This window comes from Taudactylus pleione, unplaced genomic scaffold (genome assembly GCF_031769625.1).
Source record: "Taudactylus pleione unplaced genomic scaffold, aTauple2 ptg000113l, whole genome shotgun sequence".
In the NCBI taxonomy this organism is placed as follows: domain Eukaryota; kingdom Metazoa; phylum Chordata; class Amphibia; order Anura; family Myobatrachidae; genus Taudactylus; species Taudactylus pleione.
The window spans coordinates 10680695-10701187 of record NW_028284515.1 but is presented as its reverse complement, the minus strand read 5'-3'; the positions used below and the strand labels follow the sequence as shown (position 1 = coordinate 10701187).

The 20493-nt window shown below is 44.5% G+C and overlaps 1 protein-coding gene across 1 annotated transcript in view; it reads left to right on the top strand.

Annotated features, from left to right (window-relative positions):
- The first annotated feature begins 17355 nt into the window (after nt 1-17355).
- The window catches only part of ESR2 (estrogen receptor 2), a 77987-nt gene continuing 74849 nt past the window's right edge, over nt 17356-20493 (top strand). The window contains exon 1 of the mRNA XM_088471323.1: nt 17356-17783. Coding sequence (XP_088327449.1) covers nt 17356-17783 — 428 coding nt within the window. The remainder of the gene's footprint in view (nt 17784-20493) is intronic.

Sequence of the window (20493 nt, the reverse complement as noted above, 5' to 3'; positions counted from 1 at the left end):
AGTCTGCTCAGCCACCCGATCTGTCCAGCCCCGCCCCCTCTTTCTGTTGGTCCAACCCCCGCTGACTGCTGCTCTCTTCACTCTCCTCCACTACATCCCATACTCCCACTGCACATGCAGACCTTACTCAATTATTATATACATTAGTGGAAAAACTAGCAATCTTGTTCAATAATTACATTAAAGGGGCAATATGAAGTTATTGCTGTTCAGAGTAGTTATTGGGAAAATAGGAGTAGGGGACAACAAGCGGAATCAAGAAAAAGGATGTCCAGAAAAATTAAAGGTGAAAATATGGAAGTAAAAGTTATGGGATGATAAATAGTGTAAATCACACAGATAAAAACAAAAAATATATAATTAACTTGTAAATTGACCAGAGATCTGCTGGGTTACCTCAGCTGTTCTAGCTCCGCCGTGTCCCGCCCACTCCCTGCTCCTCCAAACCCTTTCCCATCCTGTTACACTTAACCCTTTCTTCCCAGTCCTCCTCTGTCCCACCGTCACAGCTGCAGTGCACGTCACACAGCAAAGCACACGCAGTGAGTGTCAGTTAACACGCAAACAAAAGAGATTACTTAATTTTTATCAGGTTCTAATTTTATAAATACTATATATATATATATATATATATATATATATATATATATAATCACCGACCGGGTTCAGCACACTCCTTCCCTTGAAGATCAACTGCCACGGTGCCAGCTGCAAAAAATAATATACTCCTCCAGGCGCTGCACTCAACGGACTTAAGCTGGCCACACACTAGACCAACTTTCATCCAACCAGCCAACTTGTTGATTGGTTGGAATGAAAATCTGGTAACGTATGGGAGTAAATGATGATCAGCAATTTGCTCCTAAATGTCAGAAAACAGATGAAAATGGTCGTCAGACAAATTTGTTAAATGTTTGATCTAAATAATTTGTTCAAACAACAGTTTTTGTTCATTTTATGGCGTTTGGGAACAAATTGCTGATTGTCATTTGCTTTCAATCCTTACCAGATTTTCATTCCAACCAATCAACAAGTTGGCTGGTTGGATGTAAGTTGGTCTAGTGTGTGGCCAGCTTTAGAAATAAAGTTTCCTTCACAAGCTCATAACTGCAACGTTTCGGGCTTTATTGCCCGTCGTCAGGCTGCACATATATATGTGCAGCCTGACGATGGGCAATAAAGCCCAAAACGTTGCAGTTATGAGCCTGTGAAGGAAACTTTATTTCTAAGTCCGTTGAGTGCAGCGCCTGGAGGAGTATATATATATATATATATATATATATATATATATACACACTGTATTTGTAGATAGACAGATAGTTGGAACTAAAAATCAGTACCAATATCCCTTAGTAAATGAATAAAAGTGATTAGCCTTGTTTATTTGATCCAAATCTGGCACATGTTCATCTGTATCAGAAAATGGAGGCAAGTATAGATAAATCAAAGTATGTATCACTGACCCCCTGAGGGCTGCTCTCTAGGGTATGTGAGAGTTCACAGTAATCCCCAGATGACAGAGCGTACAGGGGGTTAGGTGATATAGAACTATAGATAGGGGTATCTGCTCTCAGGGAGTGTGAGTGGGAGAGCAAAGCCTGTTGAATCAGAGCAGGATGTGGCAACTACAACTGCACTTCTCTGTTGAAGGCTGGTACAAATTGATACATTTAAGGGGGCCTTTAGGCAGAGAATTTTATTTTCAGGCTGAATCACCACTTTTGATAAAACAACCCCATCCGCAGGACAGCTTAAATAAACATAAATTGACCTCTGGTAGAGTGGGCATCCTCTTGGTCAAAAATGTAGACAGCATGACCACCTAAAGTGGCAATAAAGTCAAGGCCAGGTACTTATCCAGATATCCGTGTTGGGGGGGGGGGGATGTGATTAAACAATCTAATGTCCAGGATGCAAGAGACTAGTCAATTTCACTTTTAGAAGAAAAATTACCATTGTTCATCCGGCACAGCTTATGCATTGATTAGGATATATTTATACACCACCACTGCCCCTGTCCACAGCTGCAAGGATGCATTGAACTACGTTTAAACTGGATTATCTGATGAACGAGAGTAGGCTACACGAAGTACAGATCACAGAACCATGGAATGATTATTATATCTATGAGAGAGATGTGAAGGCAATAATGAAGGGCTTTGTTGTTCATGGACATGAGGAAGATGCTTGGGGCCACCATCAGGATTCTAACTTGTCCAGATGAACCAATCATCCATATGAAATCTGACCTAGAAACTCTGTCGCTCAGTTATTGACACAGGATAGTTGCATAACACGAGCCCAGAGGTGACCCCACTAGAAATCCTGCACCTCCAAGATACTGATGACTGTCTTCTGGAAATAGACACCATGGGCCCTACAAAAAAGGCAAAAATGTAATGAGTCCTTGAGAAGTGATATAGGGCTCTATTTATTAACATTATTTTGACTAAAATAAAGTGAAAAAGGATGTTTTCACACCCTTTTCACATTATTTTAGTATCATCTATAATTATTACAGGGCAATTGGAGTACAATTCATAAAATTCTACTCCAACCCCTAAGTATCACTTATTTTTAGTAAAGCAGATTGCATTTCCCATAATTGTAATGGGAAATGTGATCCAACCGGAGTTACTAAAAATAAAATGTGAAAAAATATAGGGGGAAAGCCCTGTGATAATAACGCCACCTGGAAGTGGCATTATCCAGGGTCTCCCCTGCTTACCGGACTCCTGCTCCGCTCTAACGGGGAAAGCAGAGCCGGGAGTCGGTCCCAGTAATCAGCTGTGTGGTCTAAACAGACCGCAAGCTGATTACAGTAAAAAAAAGAAAAAAAAAATAGTAAAAAAAAAATTTACTTACCTGACTCCAGGGACCAGGGAATCTATGTTGTCGGGCAGAATTCTTATATACCTTTTTATTATATGTATGTTATCTGCATCATTCACAGATACCAAAAATATTATGTGGAATTTGGCCCAGAAAAAATGATTGGCCTGACGGGGAGTTAAATGCACATTGGCTATAGTTGCTCCTGCATTGCATGGGAATAGATGCATATATTCACCATATATAGAGTTGTACCCATCTTTGCGTTACAACTGTCCCTATACGTAAACATGGTTTGATAGTTATCATCATTATAATCATCAAAGTGCGCTTGTACAAGCCTATACCTGGTGCAAACGATATTTACTCTTCCATCCAATGATTCATGTCCTGCATTCGGGAGGTTGGGGACCCCCACTGCCGCAGCAGTGCGGCAGTGCTGGACCCCCGGAGTGTGAATGGATGCCGCGCGCATGCGCGTGGCTACCATTCACTGACGGGAGAGGGCTGGGGGAAGCCCAGCCAGTGACGGAGTGCTGGGCTTTACCCCCAGCCTGACGTTATTTGGAGGCACGCAATATTAGGGCGCCTTCTCGAGGGCCGGCACAGGGTGCTCCAAACCCTGGAGCCGGCCCTGCTTATGATTATAGGTTAATAGAATATTTATATATTTTTTAATAACTATGGTATTTTACTTATATGTTTCTGTGATTAATTTACATTTACACCACTATAGCACTGCTTATATTTTCAAAGGATAGAGATGAGCGGTTTGGATCCCTTGGAATCCGAACACACCCGAATATTAGGAATCTGAGTAGATCCCAGCGGCTCCTCGGATCTTTCTTCCTGACTTGGATTCCACTTCAAGGCAAAACGTCATCCTTTCGGCGCCAGATTCTCACAGGTTTTGGATTCTATATAATGCACCGCGGATGGGAATTGGCGCCATTTTCTTGTTAAGCACGCTGCTGTAAGCTGCGCTTAACTCTGCTGTATAGGCTGTGCTGTTGTGTATAACTATATATAGGGGGGTGCACGCTGTTGTGCTGTATTCTGTATAGGCTGTGCTGAATATGTATATAGGGGGGTGCACACTGCTGTGCTGCACTCTGCTGTATAGGCTGTGTCCAGACTCCACACTCAAAAGTCACAACTCACAAGTGGCTGTGCTGCTTAGTCAATGTGTAGTGTATATGGGGTGCACACTGCTGTCTGCTGTGCTGTACTCTGCTGTATAGGCTGTGCCCAATGTCCACACTCACAAGTCACAAGTGGCTTAGTCAATGTGTATACGGGGTGCACGCTGCTGTATGCTGTGCTGTACTCTGCTGTATTGGCTGTGCAGTGTCCAGACTCCATCAGTAAGACATTTATGTGCATATATAAGCCTTGTGACCCTACATAGTTTGAATAGAGCTGCGCCTGTGACATAAAAAAAAAATCCAAAAATGAAATTAAATGTATTGTTTGTACTGTTTGGCGCACTTTGTTTGAGAGTGGCCGCTTCCTCTTTAAAATCCGGCCTCCTGGCCGCTCGCAGCTTTAGCGAGTGACCAGGTGATGGCCGCGATTGTCGAGACCATCTGGACTTGCGATGAGACCCTTGGGGTCGGGTCTCGTCTGCTGCAAGCCCCAGGTAGCTTCCTGCTCTAACAGAGCAGAAAGCTACCTACTGACATCACTGCTGATGTCAGTAGGGCCGCCTACAAACGGCAGGCGTTCCTTCAGAAAAGCCTCCCTTTGTCCGGCCACCCCCCCTCCCCGACTACAAAACGGGGCGAGCTGTCGATCAACATCTCCTTTTGTAGCGAGCCCCGGAGCGAGTGAATTTGTCACTCTCTCCGGAGCTAGCGCACGCTCACTGTGCCCGCTGCGCGTGTGCAGGGCCTCACCATCGACCCGCTTACAAGTGCATAGGCGCTTGCGAGCGGGTCTGAATGAGGTCCTGTGTGTACGCACCATTAGAAAAGGCGAGCAATGATGACGACACTAGTCCTTCAACATCATCTACTAAAGCCAAAGCTCAAGGGCATAGAGGGTCTAAGTCAGGGCGTCTAAAATAAAGGGAAAGTGTGGTGCAGAAAAACAGTGTGTAACACCGTTGCATGGGCATACATAAATTAACCCCTGCAACGGCATATGCAGCTTGAGTGCTCACTGCATACAGGAAAGTTAGCAATTTATAAGTGAGCTCTGACCTTCCGTAATAGTGTGAGACTCTGATGTACTTTGATGTTGCAGATGTTTTGGATGGATTGCAAGGTATTACGGATGTGCGAGAGGGGAAGTGGGCGTCTGCATTTTGTCCGTGCAAGTACTTTGCGATTGCATTTATTACCATACTTTCGCAGCAGAACTATGGGCCTGATTCAGAGCCGCTTGTAAGCAGCCGCTCGCTCTGAGCGATGTTCGCACAACTGCGCATGCGTATGGGTCGTAATGCGCATGCGCAAATCAGTCATTGCAGTCGAAAATCGTGTGCTCGCAAAACAGCGAGGGGCTGCTAATTTGATTGACAGAATGTACCGTTTGTGGGTGGTAACAGGGGAAGGTGCTTGAAAACAGGGGGTGGAGATCCGAACGCAGGTGTGCCAAACGGTCAAAAGGGCGTTTAATGGAAGTGCGTAATTAGTAAAGGAGCGTCATCGACCACGTCACTTGGTTGTCTTTTAGCCTGAACTGCTCGCAGTGATAGCGGTAGGAAAAACCTACCACAAGCACTGCGAGCAGTTCAGATGCCTTTCGATCTACCCGATTAATCTAATAAATACCGGATGATGACGTGTGTTGCGAACGGCAAAGGGGCGTCTTTACAAAATAGCGAGCGCATTTTTCATTCGCTCACTCAGACATAGAGGCGTCAACAAACCGCAAAGAGCGAGCGCTCAATTTAAATAGCCGGCCCCTTTTTTGGAACGACCGTCCGCAAATAGAGTCCGGCTCTGAATCAGATTGCGCAATTGCAGCCGCGACCGCATCAGCGATCCTTGCTGAGCAGGCCCTGTGCATTCAAAAACAGAAATGTCACAAATCCCTGAGGAGAGTCCAAGTGCATCCAAGAAGGCGATGTGTGCGCCTGACCTTTCTGATACTGTTGTACTTGCAGAGAAGCCGCCTTCCACCATTTTTGCTCCCTTTGCAAATGTGGGGTTGAGCAGCATAAATATAGCTGATGACATAGAAATTGAGGATGACATAGAAATTGAGGATGCCACAGATGTAGTGCAAGAGGATGAGGGGGATATTTGTGGAGCTGATGCCGGCGCTAATGAGGATTATGTTATTAGTGTAAGTCAGGCACCAGTGGAAACAGCTCTTGACCATGATAAGAGGAAGGCCATTGTCCTGCCTGGGCATAGGACCAACAAATGCACTTCTTATGTATGGAATTATTTTTACCCAAATCCTGACAATTGTAAAGCCATCTGTAGCGTTTGTAAAACCACAGTAAGCAGAGGTAGGGACGATAACCATCTAGGAACCTCCTCCCTGTTACATCATTTGCAGCAAACTCAGGTTACCCTGTGTATCACCGGGTACACTAAGAGGCATACCGCTGACAGCCTCTTAGAAAAACTAAGGTATGTCATAGCAAAATGGCTTAACCCACTTAGACTCTCCTCATTTATGACTTCTGACAACGCCACCAATATTGTGAGAGCATTACAGCTGGGTGAATTCCAACACGTCCTATGTTTTGCTCACACAATCAACTTGGTGGTACAGGGTTTTTTAAAAAATGACAAGGGCTTGCAGGAGATGCTGCCTGTGTCCTGAAATATTTTGGGACATTTTCGACATTCTGCCACAGCATGCATCAGATTGCCGCAGCTGCAAGAACAATTGAATTTGCCCTGCCACCAACTGAAGCAAGAGGTGGTAACCAAGTGGCATTCCACCCTTTATATGCTTCAGCGAATGAATGAACAGCAAAAAGTCATCCACAGCTATACAACAAGCCATGACATTGGGAAAGGAGAGGGAGTGTTCCTTAGTCCAGCGCAGTGGAGAATGCTTTCCATCTTGTGCAAGGTGCTCAAACTCTTCGAAGTAGCCACCTGTGAAGTGAGTTCAGACACTGCTAGCTTGAGTCAGGTGATTCCCCTAATTAGGCTTTTGGAAAATCAGATCGAGAATTTGAAGGAGGAGATTAAACAAATCAATTCCACTAAGTAGGTCAGACTTGTAGATCAAGTCTTTTGTTTACTTCGCCAGGATCCAAGAGTTGCCAATATCTTCAAATCGGATCACTACATTTTGGCGACTGTGCTTGATCCTAGGTTTAAGTCGTATGTTGTGTCTTTCTTTCCAACTGACCCAGATCTTAAGAGATGCAAAGAGCTCCTGGTGAGTAAGGTGGCAGCTAAAGTGGTACACGACACAACAACATCACCTCCTTCAGTTTCTACGGCAGCTGCCAGGAAAAAATTCAGCTTTCCCAAAAGACCCAGTGGTGATGCAGAGAAGTCAATTTGTGACATCTGGTCGGGTATAAATTGCCAAAAATTAGTTACACCGCTACCGCAACTCCACCTGATAGGGTCACCATCCAAAGAATGGTAGATGATTATTTTCATGACATCGTACACATAGGTATATCACAGAGTCCCTTGGACTACTAGAAAGACAAAAAGGCAATTTGGAGGCCCTTGTACAGACTGGCTTTGCATGACCTAAGCTGCTCACCCTCCAGCGTGTACTCAGAAAGAGTTTTCAGCACAGCCAGGAACCTTATCAGCGATCGGCGTAGGAAGCTACTTCCTCAAAATGTGGAAAATTTGCATGACCTAAGCTGCTCACCCTCCAGCGTGTACTCAGAGTTTTCAGCACAGCCAGGAACCTTATCAGCGATCGGCGTAGGAAGCTACTTCCTCAAAATGAACTGGAAATTCCATGAGGAAAACCTTTCCCGGCAATTCCATTACAGAGACTTCTGTAATGGTGGATTCCAATGGGGATTAATTAATATTGTTTGAGGATGATGTACACAATGAGGTTGGGATCCCAGCACCAGTATCCCGACCGCCGGCATCCCAAAGGTAAGTATCTGGGTGTTAGGGAGAGGTTAGGGTTAGGTAGCGGGGTTAGGCATTAGGGGGAGGGTTTGGGTTAGGCACCAGGGAGGGAGTGTTAGGTTTAGGGTACGGGGAGGGGGAGGTTAGGTTAAGGCACTAGGGGGGTAGGTTAGGTTTAGGCACTGGTGAGGGGTGTTAGGTTTAGGGTGTGGGGAGGGGAAGGTTAGGTTTAGGCACTAGGGGGGGAAATTAGGGTTAGTTACCGGGGAGGGAGGGTTACGGTTAGAGTAGGGGTTAGGAAAACACTCACCGTGCATTCCTATGGGTGTCGGTATTCTGACCAGCGGCATCTCGACAGCCAGGATTTCATACCCAACCCCACTAAGGAGGGTGAGGAATCAGATGAGGAGAATTACCTCTACCAGTTCCAACTGTAGAGAGGATTAGCAACAATACTGTTAGCTGCCTTATGCCTATTGGCAGTTTGTTTTGTGGGGGCCCAAACAAACCAATCACTTCAGCCACAAATGGCAGTCCCTGTCGCTTAAATTATTGGTTTGTTAAACTGTGCATGTCCTGTTTAATCAGAGCCGGCCCTAGGCATTGTCAAACAAGGGCATTTGGAATGCCTAGGGGCATCCAAGCCTGCCTAGGGCCTGCGGAGGTTTGGGGCAGGCATGGACGGGGCACCTGCTGCCGACTGGGCAGAGACTCTGGAACCTGCTATTGCCACTGGGCAGTATCCACGATTGGGCTCAGAAGCAGCAAACAATGAGCGGGCAGAGGTGGAACAGCCGGCGGTGGTTTGTGGAGGTGGGGCACATGGATGGCGGCTAGTGGTTAGCGCTGGGGCGACATGCACAGGAACGTTCCCTGCCAGCCTGAACCAGGAAAACCCGCTACTTGCTGTACTTCCAGTCGGGTGGGCGGCTACGCAGGCTGCGCTCAAGTAAAGTAAGTCTGGAACTGGGAGAGCACTGGCAGGGATGCTGTGGTGTTCACTGCTGAGAGGGGGGTGCTCTGCTGGGATAGGGGTGCTGACACCGTGCTGTGCTGTGAGAGGGGAGTTCTATGATGGGTAAGGGGTGATGGGATCTGTAATCTGTGCTGTGCTGGGAAAGGGCTGCTGGGCTGGGTGAGAGGGGTGTTGTGCTGAAATAGGGGTGCTGGGTCAGGTGAGGGGTGCCATCATGCTGTGCTGACTGAGAGCTAGGGTGCTGGGAGAAGGGTGCTGGGCTGGGAGAGGGCCTGGGTGATGGGTGCTGTGATCTGTGCTGGGAGAGTGGTGGTGGGCTGTGTTGGGTGATGAGTGCTGTGCTGGTAGAGAGGCAAGGGTGCTGGGATCTGTGCTGGGAGAGGAGTGAAGGGTGCTGTGCTTGGTTAAGGGTGCTGTGCTGGGAGAGGAGTGATGGGTGCTGTGATCTGTGCTGTGCTGGAAGAGGAGTTCTGGGTGAGGGGTGCTGGGTACTGTGATCTGTGCTAGAAGAAGGGTGCTAGCAGGGGCGTATCTAGGGGTCTGAGAGCCCCTGGCAAGCTAAGGGACAGCACACAACATGCTTACAAACACACACAGCATACATACACACATAACATACACACATAACATGCTTGCAAACACACACACAGCATACATACACACATGACATACTTCCAAGCATACATACACACATAACATACACACATGACATGCTTACAAACACACACAGCATACATACACACATAACATACACACATAAAATACAGACATGACATACTTACAAACACATACACAGCATACATACGCACATGACATACTTACAAGCATACATACACACATAACATACACACATGACATGCTTACAAACACACACAGCATACATACACACATAACATACACACATAAAATACAGACATGACATACTTACAAACACATACACAGCATACATACGCACATGACATACTTACAAGCATACATACACACATAACATATACACAACATACTTACAAACACACACAGCATACATGCACACACACATAACATACACACAACACACTTACAAACACACACAGCAAACATGCACACACACATAACATACACACAACATACTTACAAACACACACACAGCATACATACACACACATAACATACACACTGCATACTTACAAACACACACACAGCATACATACACACACATAACATACACACTACATACTTACAACACACACACAGCATACATGCACACACACATAACATACACACAACATACTTACAAACACACACACAAGAGACTGACCTGTTAACACAAACACAGCCCCCCACCCGACCAACACTAACAAGAGACTGTCACTGACCTGTTAATAACACACACACACCACCACCCCCTACCCTGCCAACACTAACAAGAAGAGGCTGACCTGTAACCTCACAATGCTGTGCCGCACCGAACAGCTCCTCGATCCCTTGCACTGGGAAATGAGTCACTGCACCATGCAGGAGCCGGGGGAGGCAGAGCAGAGCTCACAGCAGGGTTGTGGACAGATCCCCTTCCGTAGATGTACCTACAGAAGGGGATCTATATACACAACCCTCACAGCAGCAAGTGAGGACAGCCGGGTGCGCCGCTGATATACACCGCAGCGGGCACCCGGCAAACAAAACTTGCAGCAGCAGCCGGGTCAGCATTCTGTGCTCAGTGTGGCTGTGGCCACCCGCACCCTACCTACCTATCCTTTCCAGCGGGTGCCCAGCACACCATAACCTATCTGTCCACAGCACTGCAGAGCGCATCTATTGCTATGGTGGCACTGCCAGGTGGCGCCCCCTGGCGGCCGGCGCCCCTGGCAAGTACCATCCTGGCCAAAGTATAGATACGCCCCTGGGTGCTAGGAGCACAGCACAATGGGGAAGGTATAGCGAGACCCAGGGGCGCCACAGTATAGCGAGACCCAGGGGCATATCTATAATGGGTGCAGGGTGTGCGGGGAACACGGGCCCCTGGGTCCAGGGGGCCCTGCACCGCACACCCTGCACCCATAATATTACTTACCTCTCCGGAGTCCCACGTCGGCGCGGGGGTCCGGCGCTGTAAAACGACTGGAAAATGGCTGTGGCGGCCATTTTCCCGTAGTTTGCGCATGCGCAGTACAGGGAAAATGGCCGCGGCGGCCATTTTCCCATGACCTATGCATACACTATAGACTATAGGCACACTCTAGTGCCCAGAGGCTATAACTCTGGCGCTGGCCGCGCATATCTCAGTGCGCTGCCGGCCGCCAGGCGGAAAGAAGGGGGCCCGTGTCGGAGACTGCCCCTGGCGAGAGGCCACTCCTCTTTTCTTGATCCCACAGGGTTTGGTGGCACCACCCAAAATATTGCCTAGGGTACTAATTTGGCTAGGGCCAGCTCTGTGTTTAATATATAGAACATAAGGGTGGGTTGAAGAGCCCAAGGACAATTCCATCTTTACCCTCTTTTCTTCGCATTATACGCTGTTTAGGGCACTGCTGCCTGACATTTTTAATTATATAGTTTATTCAACTGCCATCCTGTCTGCCACTGCTGTGTGGTAATGTGTCCTAGATGTCCTATATTTTTTAAACTGCCGTGCGTTTGTGCTGCCGCCGCCTGCATTGTGGGCCTGATTCAGCTTGGTTTGCAAGGCTGCGTTTGCACGTACCCGGCCGCTGCAAATTTATGCAAATGAATGCAATTGCAATGCTATCCCAGCACTATACAAAGCCGCCCACCACATTCTCAAGCCGCCCACTTCCCTTTACTTACATCCGCAATGCCTTCGCAAGTGTGCAAAAACATCGGTAACATTGAGTAACATCGGACCAATACGCACTGTTGTGGTTGACCATGACTTCACTCACAAACTGCTAAACTTCCTGTCAGTATCTACAGCTCAGGCTGCGCGTATGCTTCCGCAGAGGCTTAATTATGCACGCCTCTGCAATGGCGTTCAAACGCACTGGCACGCCTGCATTCGCCGTACTATCCTCCCATCACCACCCACAAGCAGCACTTCCTGTCAATCAATATCGGAAGGGTCTGTGTACTCACTGCGATCCCTTACTCGATTGCAGTAGCTAGTTCGCACACACGCAGTGTAATGCATACGCATGCACAGAATGCGAACATCGACCGAGTGCATGTGAACGCAGCCTTGCAAACCAAGCTGACTCAGGCTTTAAGTACAACAAAGATGTCTCTTTCAGAGACATCCTTAATTTTGTTGTAAGCAGACTCAGTGGCACCCCCAGATCCCAGGGCCCTAATGGTAAAGACAGCCCTGCCTTTTCCAGCTAGGAAAGCAATTATATCCCAGTTGCTGAAATCTTCCATCATGAGTACCCCTCTTCCCAGCCCTGCCTGACTCTTTGGTGTTATGGCGAGATGCTTGCATAATGCAACCCACCTTACAATCATGCAGTTGATTTCTAGGTGTGCACAGTGCAGAAAAAATATATATACTCGGTGACCACAGACTCAGGGCCTGATTCAGAGCCGGACACTTAAGCTGGCCACACACTAGACCAACTTACATCCAACCAGCCAACTTGTTGATTGGTTGGAATGAAAATCTGGTAACATACGGGAGTAAATGATGATCAGTAATTTGCTCCTAAATGCCAGAAAACAGATGAAAATGGTCGTTAGACAAGTTTTGTTAATTGTTTGATCTAAACAATTTACTCAAACAACAGTTTTTGTCCATTTCCCGGCATTTGGGAGCAAATTGCTGATTGTCATTTGCTTTCATTCCTTACCAGATTTTCATTCCAACCAATCAACAAGTTGGCTGGTTGGATGTAAGTTGGTCTAGTGTGTGGCCAGCTTAAGGCTCCTCCTCTGTCACATGGGAGCGATGAAGCAGAGGTGTGATTGGGGAGCAATGTTTGCCTTCACTTCAAACTGTCACCACTGGTTTAATTGAGTGATTTGAACATTTTCTAGCTGGAAAAGCTACTTTTCAGCACGCCGGTCTGACATCTTAAAACCAAGAAATTAAGAAAAAATTACATACTTGGAAGTACTCACTTTTCCCTGAACTGCTCTGTTCCTTTGTACAGCTGTAGATATTTAAATTACTTTTATTATTATTATCATTATTATTATCATTACTATTATCATTACTATTATTATTACTATTATTATTATTAATAAGTCCCTGCCTTTTTTGTAGAAACATCACATATGCCCTTGATGAAGGTGTCGGATTGACACCGAAACGGCTGTCGGGCGCTACACACTGGAGGGAGGACTTGTGATGAGTATTTTTATTATGACTTGCTGCTTCTGCTATGATGAACTGCTGCTACACATTTGTTCACAAGCCCCTCTAAACCTTGACATTGTTATGTGTTGAACACTGGATGAATATATTTTTCTATGGATTAATATGGATGTGCTGACTCTTTTTTCTGTATTTTTCCAATATATATATGTATATATATATATATATATATATATATATATATATAAGGGTGTTGAATAGAATAAAATAAAGTGTACAGAACGCAGAATAAATCTCAAGGTATATTATTCATAGCAAGGGGCGACAGCAGATGGCATTGTTCTGCTGGTGAGTGGTTATTTACATATATGTGCTTTCCAGCTGCCTTACCCCAGAAGCAGGGTCTTCATCATAGGTAAGAGGGCAGTATGTATTGCCAATATATCCTGCTCTAAAACCTGATTGGTTCTTGTAGGCAGATGTTTGTGACATGTGATGCTGGTGTATTATGGAGCATGCTTGGTAAATAGCTACGTGGCAGAAGACTTATTTGAAGATAATATAGTACATAGGAATTATAACAAAAACTTATGTTTATTACAAAAGTAATATTTTAGAAATGAATTAAAATTAGAAAAATATGTGTGACTTCAATTTCATTTAGAAGTTAAATATTCCATATACATTTTATGTAATGTTTGTCTCTATGTCATACTTGGGTGCGTTGGATTTTCTAGCCACAGGCATATCTGGTTATTGGAATAAGCAGCTAATCAGACTATAGGATGAGACATTATAATATGCTGCCTTGTTAGCAACTGGAACAAGATATGAGCTGGTGACAAAGCAATGTTTCATCCATGAAATTTCCTCTGCGGCAGTCCCCGTGCTACTCCAATTAAAATGGGAAAAATGATTGCTTTCTTCTGAGACAGCAGCCGTGCTGCCCCCAGGGCACTGCAACCTGGGCGATGACTCCGACCGAACCGCCCTCTCTAGGGCCCTGTACAAATGTCACCCTGATATCATACACCCATTACTCATATTATTCACCATACACAAGTTATACTGATATCACACACTATACACAGGTTACACCGATATCACACACCTGGTACTCAATGACCACCATACATATGTCATACTGATAACACACACCTGACACACACTATACTACAAATATCACACTGTACTCACATGGTACTCACTGATCACCATACATAGGTCATACTGATAACACACACCTGACACACACTATACTACAAATATCACACTGATATCACACGGTACTCACTGATCACCATACATAGGTCATACTGATAACACACACCTGACACACACTATACTATAAATATCACACTGATATCACACGGTACTCACTGATCACCATACATAGGTCATACTGATAACACACACCTGACACACACTATACTACAAATATCACACTGTACTCACTGACCACCATATATAGGTCATACTGATAACACAACTGACACACACGGTACTCACTGACCACCATACATAGGTCATACTGATATCACACACCTGACACACACTATACTACAAGTATCACACTGATATCACACGGTACTCACTGACCACCATACATAGGTCATACTGATAACACACACCTGACACACACTATACTACAAATATCACACTGATATCACACGGTACTCACTGACCACCATATATAGGTCATACTGATAACACACACCTGACACACACGGTACTCACTGACCACCATATATAGGTCATACTGATAACACACACCTGACACACACTATACTACAAATATCACACGGATATCACACGGTACTCACTGACCACCATACATAGGTCATACTGATAACACACACCTGACACACACTATACTACATATATCACAATGATATCACACGGTACTCACTGACCACTATACATAGGTCATACTGATAACACACACCTGATACACACTATACTACAAATATCACACTGATATCACACGGTACTCACTGACCACCATATATAGGTCATACTGATAACACACACCTGACACACATGGTACTCACTGACCACCATACATAGGTCATACTGATAACACACATCTGACACACATGGTACTCACTGACCACCATACATAGGTCATACTGATAACATACACCTGACACACACGGTACTCACTGACCACCATACATAGGTCATACTGAGAACATACACCTGACACACACGGTACTCACTGACCACCATACATGGGTCATACTGATAACACACACCTGACACACACGGTACTCACTGACCACCATACATAGGTCATACTGATAACACACACCTGACACACACTATACTACATATATCACACTGATATCACGCGGTACTCACTGATCACCATACATAGGTCATACTGATAACATACACCTGACACACACGGTACTCACTGACCACCATACATGGGTCATACTGATAACACACACCTGACACACACGGTACTCACTGACCACCATACATAGGTCATACTGATAACACACACCTGACACACACTATACTACATATATCACACTGATATCATGCGGTACTCACTGATCACCATACATAGGTCATACTGATAACACACACCTGATACACACTATACTACAAATATCACACTGATATCACACGGTACTCACTGACCACCATATATAGGTCATACTGATAACACACACCTGACACACATGGTACTCACTGACCACCATACATAGGTCATACTGATAACACACATCTGACACACATGGAACTCACTGACCACCATACATAGGTCATACTGATAACATACACCTGAGACACACGGTACTCACTGACCACCATACATAGGTCATACTGATAACACACATCTGACACACATGGAACTCACTGACCACCATACATAGGTCATACTGATAACATACACCTGACACACACGGTACTCACTGACCACCATACATGGGTCATACTGATAACACACACCTGACACACACGGTACTCACTGACCACCATACATAGGTCATACTGATAACACACACCTGACACACACTATACTACATATATCACACTGATATCACACGGTACTCACTGACCACCATACATAGGTCATACTGATATGACACACCTGATACACTCCTCAAATGCCCTTTCACAATGCAGAGAGGCAAAGAGATGACAGCAATTAACATAGAAATAGAATTCCAGACTTCCAGAACATTGGCGTATCTGGATTGTATTTAGACTTCAGATTACCCTGTGCATTATAGTTGAATACATTCCTAATTAGTAGATGTGCACAAAACATGCCCTTGAAATTATAGCCAACAACTCCTCCTTAGAACCCTAAATATCAAGTACAGGAAAAAGATGAATTGAATTGTACGCCATACCCTGGACATTGCTCCCCTTGTAAGTCTCAGATCTGTGGAAAGGTCATATACGTTCTCGTGGTGGCTGAATTGCAAGTGATGCAGACTGCTCCTTGTTTCATCACCTCACCATATATGTGCCTCCGGGATAAAATCATTATGATTAATGGTAGCATAAATGCATTTTATTTAGACAGAAGGGATCCGGTCTATAGATCGACAGAAGAAAGGTCGACAATCTCTAGATAGACACCAGATGTTAGACAGTCAATAGGTCGACAGGGACAAAATGTCGACAGGGACAAAAGGTTGACACACTAAAGGTCGACTTGTAAGAAGGTCGACAGGTACAAATGGTCAACATGGTCAAAAGGTGGACACAAAAATGGTCGACACAAAATGGTCGCCATCTATTTTTTTATTAAGGGTTAGGTTTAGGGTTAGGCACTTACCTGAGAGTTAGGGTTAGGCACCAGAAAGCGGGTTAGGGTTAGGCACAAAGGGGAAGATTAGGGTAAAAAAAAAAGTCAACATTTTTTGTGTTGATCAATTTTGTGTCTACCTTTTGACCCTGTCGACCATTTGTACCTGTCGACCTTCTTACTTTTCGACCTTTAGTATGTCAACCTTTTGTAATTGTCGAACTGTTGTCCCTGTCGACCTATTGACTGTCTAATATCTGGTATCTATCCAGACATTGTTGACCTTTTACTTTCTATATTTAAATCCACACCCTAGACAGACAGGGTAGAGGTTGGCGACATGTTAAATCTAGCCATAGTCTTAGGCATGTTCTAAGTTTGTCTTTATCATAGATGAAACTGGTTAGTAATTGATGTGGATGGCAACTTCTTAGCCCATTGATAATTTGTCCCTCTTTTATTTTAGCCAATGGAAAACAATGTGTTTTTGAGAAACAGCTTTTAACCTTCAATCAACATGTCAACGCACATGCACAAGGAGTTTTCACAGTTGCACCCAATGCAACATATTGGACCTTCGAAAGCAGACATCAAAAGTTCTCCATCTGCTATAATGTCTCCGGTTGAGTATTGTGGCAATCAGAGCATCATGCCAGTAGACCAAAGTCCAGTGTACATTCCTTCTTCGTATATGGAAAACAGGCACGACTACTCATCTATAGCATTTTGCAACCCGCCTCTTATAAATTATAATGTTCCAGGAAATTCTAGTGATTCAGAAACTTCTGCTATGAGACAGACTATGAGTCCAAGTTTATTGTGGACAGCACCAGACCATATGTCTCCTGTCACTTTACATTGCCAATCCTCACTGTTGTATGCAGAGCAACCGAGGAGTCCGTGGTTTGAAGCCAAACCAGAAGAACACATCTTGCCAATTCACAGGTAAGAGAACCGTGGTTTTATGTTACTTATCATGTTTATGTATATCTCTATATACTAGATATGAACAGTCAATAACTGTGCCACCAACTGTGCCACCAACAAGGAAGAAGAACACAGCATGCTAAGAGCATATCTTCTCCCTCGCTAGAGGTGGACACAGTGGTGGACATTAATGAAACTTGTTCTACAGAAAACTACAAAATTAGCTGTTGCCCAAAGCAACAAATAGTATTCTAATTGAATTTGGATGCTATGAGGACCTTCACCATTTCTATATAAAGTCCCCCACTGTGCCCTTTACTAGTGAGAAGCATTGCCGACCAAAGGTCCCGAGCCGCCCTTCTCCAGTTTTCTCTACTTCAGGGAACTCCTTTGGCTTCTCCTTACCTTACTAGGCTGCAGAGAAGGAGAGGGGCAGCTTGTTATGCTCCTCAGACTGAAAGTGTTGCACTGGATTGTGACATCAAAGCACAAGGCATTACTTCCAACCTAAAACTAATACAGAAGAGCAGCCACTGGCAGCTTCACAGGTAAGATTAATCTGTGGGCGTCATGGGGAAAGTAAAAACATATGTCACTCATGCAGGGTTTTAGGCGCACCTAAACCTTGAAATCCTAGCGACCTAATGGTAGCAAAGGCCTTGGCGATGTGATCATCCCTTTTGCCATCATATCAAAAGTGGGAGCAGTTTAGCATCCAACTGCAATTCAACAGAATAAAAAGAATAACAGATAAGAACATATTCAACATGATTGAGGGGCCTATTCATCATACCCAAAGCTTCTCTGGAGGTAATTAGGTTTAGAACTCGCATGGAGTTCTACCTAATTACCGAAGGACAGGGGTGTATCTTGGGGTCCGAGCGCCCCTGGCAAACTAAGGAACTGGCGCCCCCATCCATTGACTGCTTCTACTTGAAAAAATAAAGTAACACACACTGGGGGTAGTTTAATTGAGACACCTGTAGAAATAGGAAGAATATTTTTTTTTATTTCTCTTTTTAATAAATATATCTTTTACAGAACTTACTCTATTGCAACCCACTATTTACTAATGCCAAAAAACACAGGAAATGCTTGAAAACATAGCATCAAAAACAAACATGCATTATGGGTAAAATCATTTACATATATTCAAATTGGACTGTCTACACTGCATTATGCTTTTTTAACTCTGCCATATAATTCACTGGTAAAACAGCCCACATGGGTCCATTGCTATGTCACACACAATAATAAAAACAGTCCATAAGGACCATGTCTTAATCCTGACACCTGAGTATTCACAATCTATAAAGATCATGGTCAACTCCCCATACTGAGAAAAAGATAAATTTATTAGTACTTACACTGGGGGTAGTTCAACTTATACACATGTAGAAATAGGGAGACAATATATATATATATATATATATATATATATATATACTTTTTTTTTATATATATATATATATATATATATATATATATATATATATATATAGTTTTATATTTTTCCAGTTATAACACTTACTACATGCAAGCACTGTTTGTTAATTTCTATATGTCAACAACACAGGAAAAGAGGGCATCAATAACAAACAAGGTGCATATTGGGCAAGATAATTTGCATATATGCAAATTACCTTGTGAATAGAGCATTGTGGTTGATGTGGTGTTGCACTCTTTTCCTGCAAGGTTGACATATGGGACTTAGTAAGTGGTGATTGGTATGTAGTGGGTATTGTGGGAGAAGAGATATATTATAAAAAAAAAATAAAAAAAAATTAGTCTCTCTAATTTTAAATGTTTCTGATATAAAGGGACATATAAGAAGCCTGATACACATTAGTTATCAACGGACGACATTGATAAGAGCAGAGGTGACGGAAGACCCGGGATCATTTACTAATAACAGCTGTCTGTGGGACACTGCGCAGAGCAAACAGGAGAGCAGTGATCATTTGTTAATTATGTCAGGTGGCAACGGCACCCCCCCTCAGCCGGCGCCCTTGGCGAGGGCCATCCAGGCCAATAGGAAGAGATGCCCCTGCCGGAGGAATTCATCATTCCTCCTCTCCATAAGTATCTATTCCGAAAAGCTGCCATTTTTGCGATGACAGCTTTTCGGGAAATCGATAGTTATCCCTCTCTACTCTAACTTACTGCAGCTGGAATCCATGCTGCGCATGCGATGTTACATACGTATAACCAGCGCATGCACAGCACTATGTACAGATGCGGTAATTTTGTTTCCCCCCCTCTGCTCACCTGCCCCCCCTCCCTCCTCCGCTCACCTCCCCCCGTCCCGCACTTACCTGCCCGCGCAGCAGCCTCTGGCTCCGTCTGCTATGCTGTCATGTGTACTCCCTGGGAGAACACATGACAGCATAGCAGACGGAACCAGAGGAGAGACCAGAGCGCCGGAGGAAGACGCCGGGGGACCTGCACACGCTGGAAGCAGGTGTCACCTGCTATTCGCCACCTCATAGTGGTGGATAGTAGCTCCAACATATTTTCGGAATTCGATGAATAGCACAATTTCCATATCCCCATACTAATGTACTAATGTATGGGGAGTGTGCTAATTAACGCAGGGAGACTTAGCAAGGAGATATCAGTGATATCTCCTGTGCTAAGTGTGTTCATGAATACTAAACTAATGGTAATTAAGGAAACTGTCCTTAAAAACGTTATTTTAGTATTGATGAATAGGCCCCTCAAGCTGAAA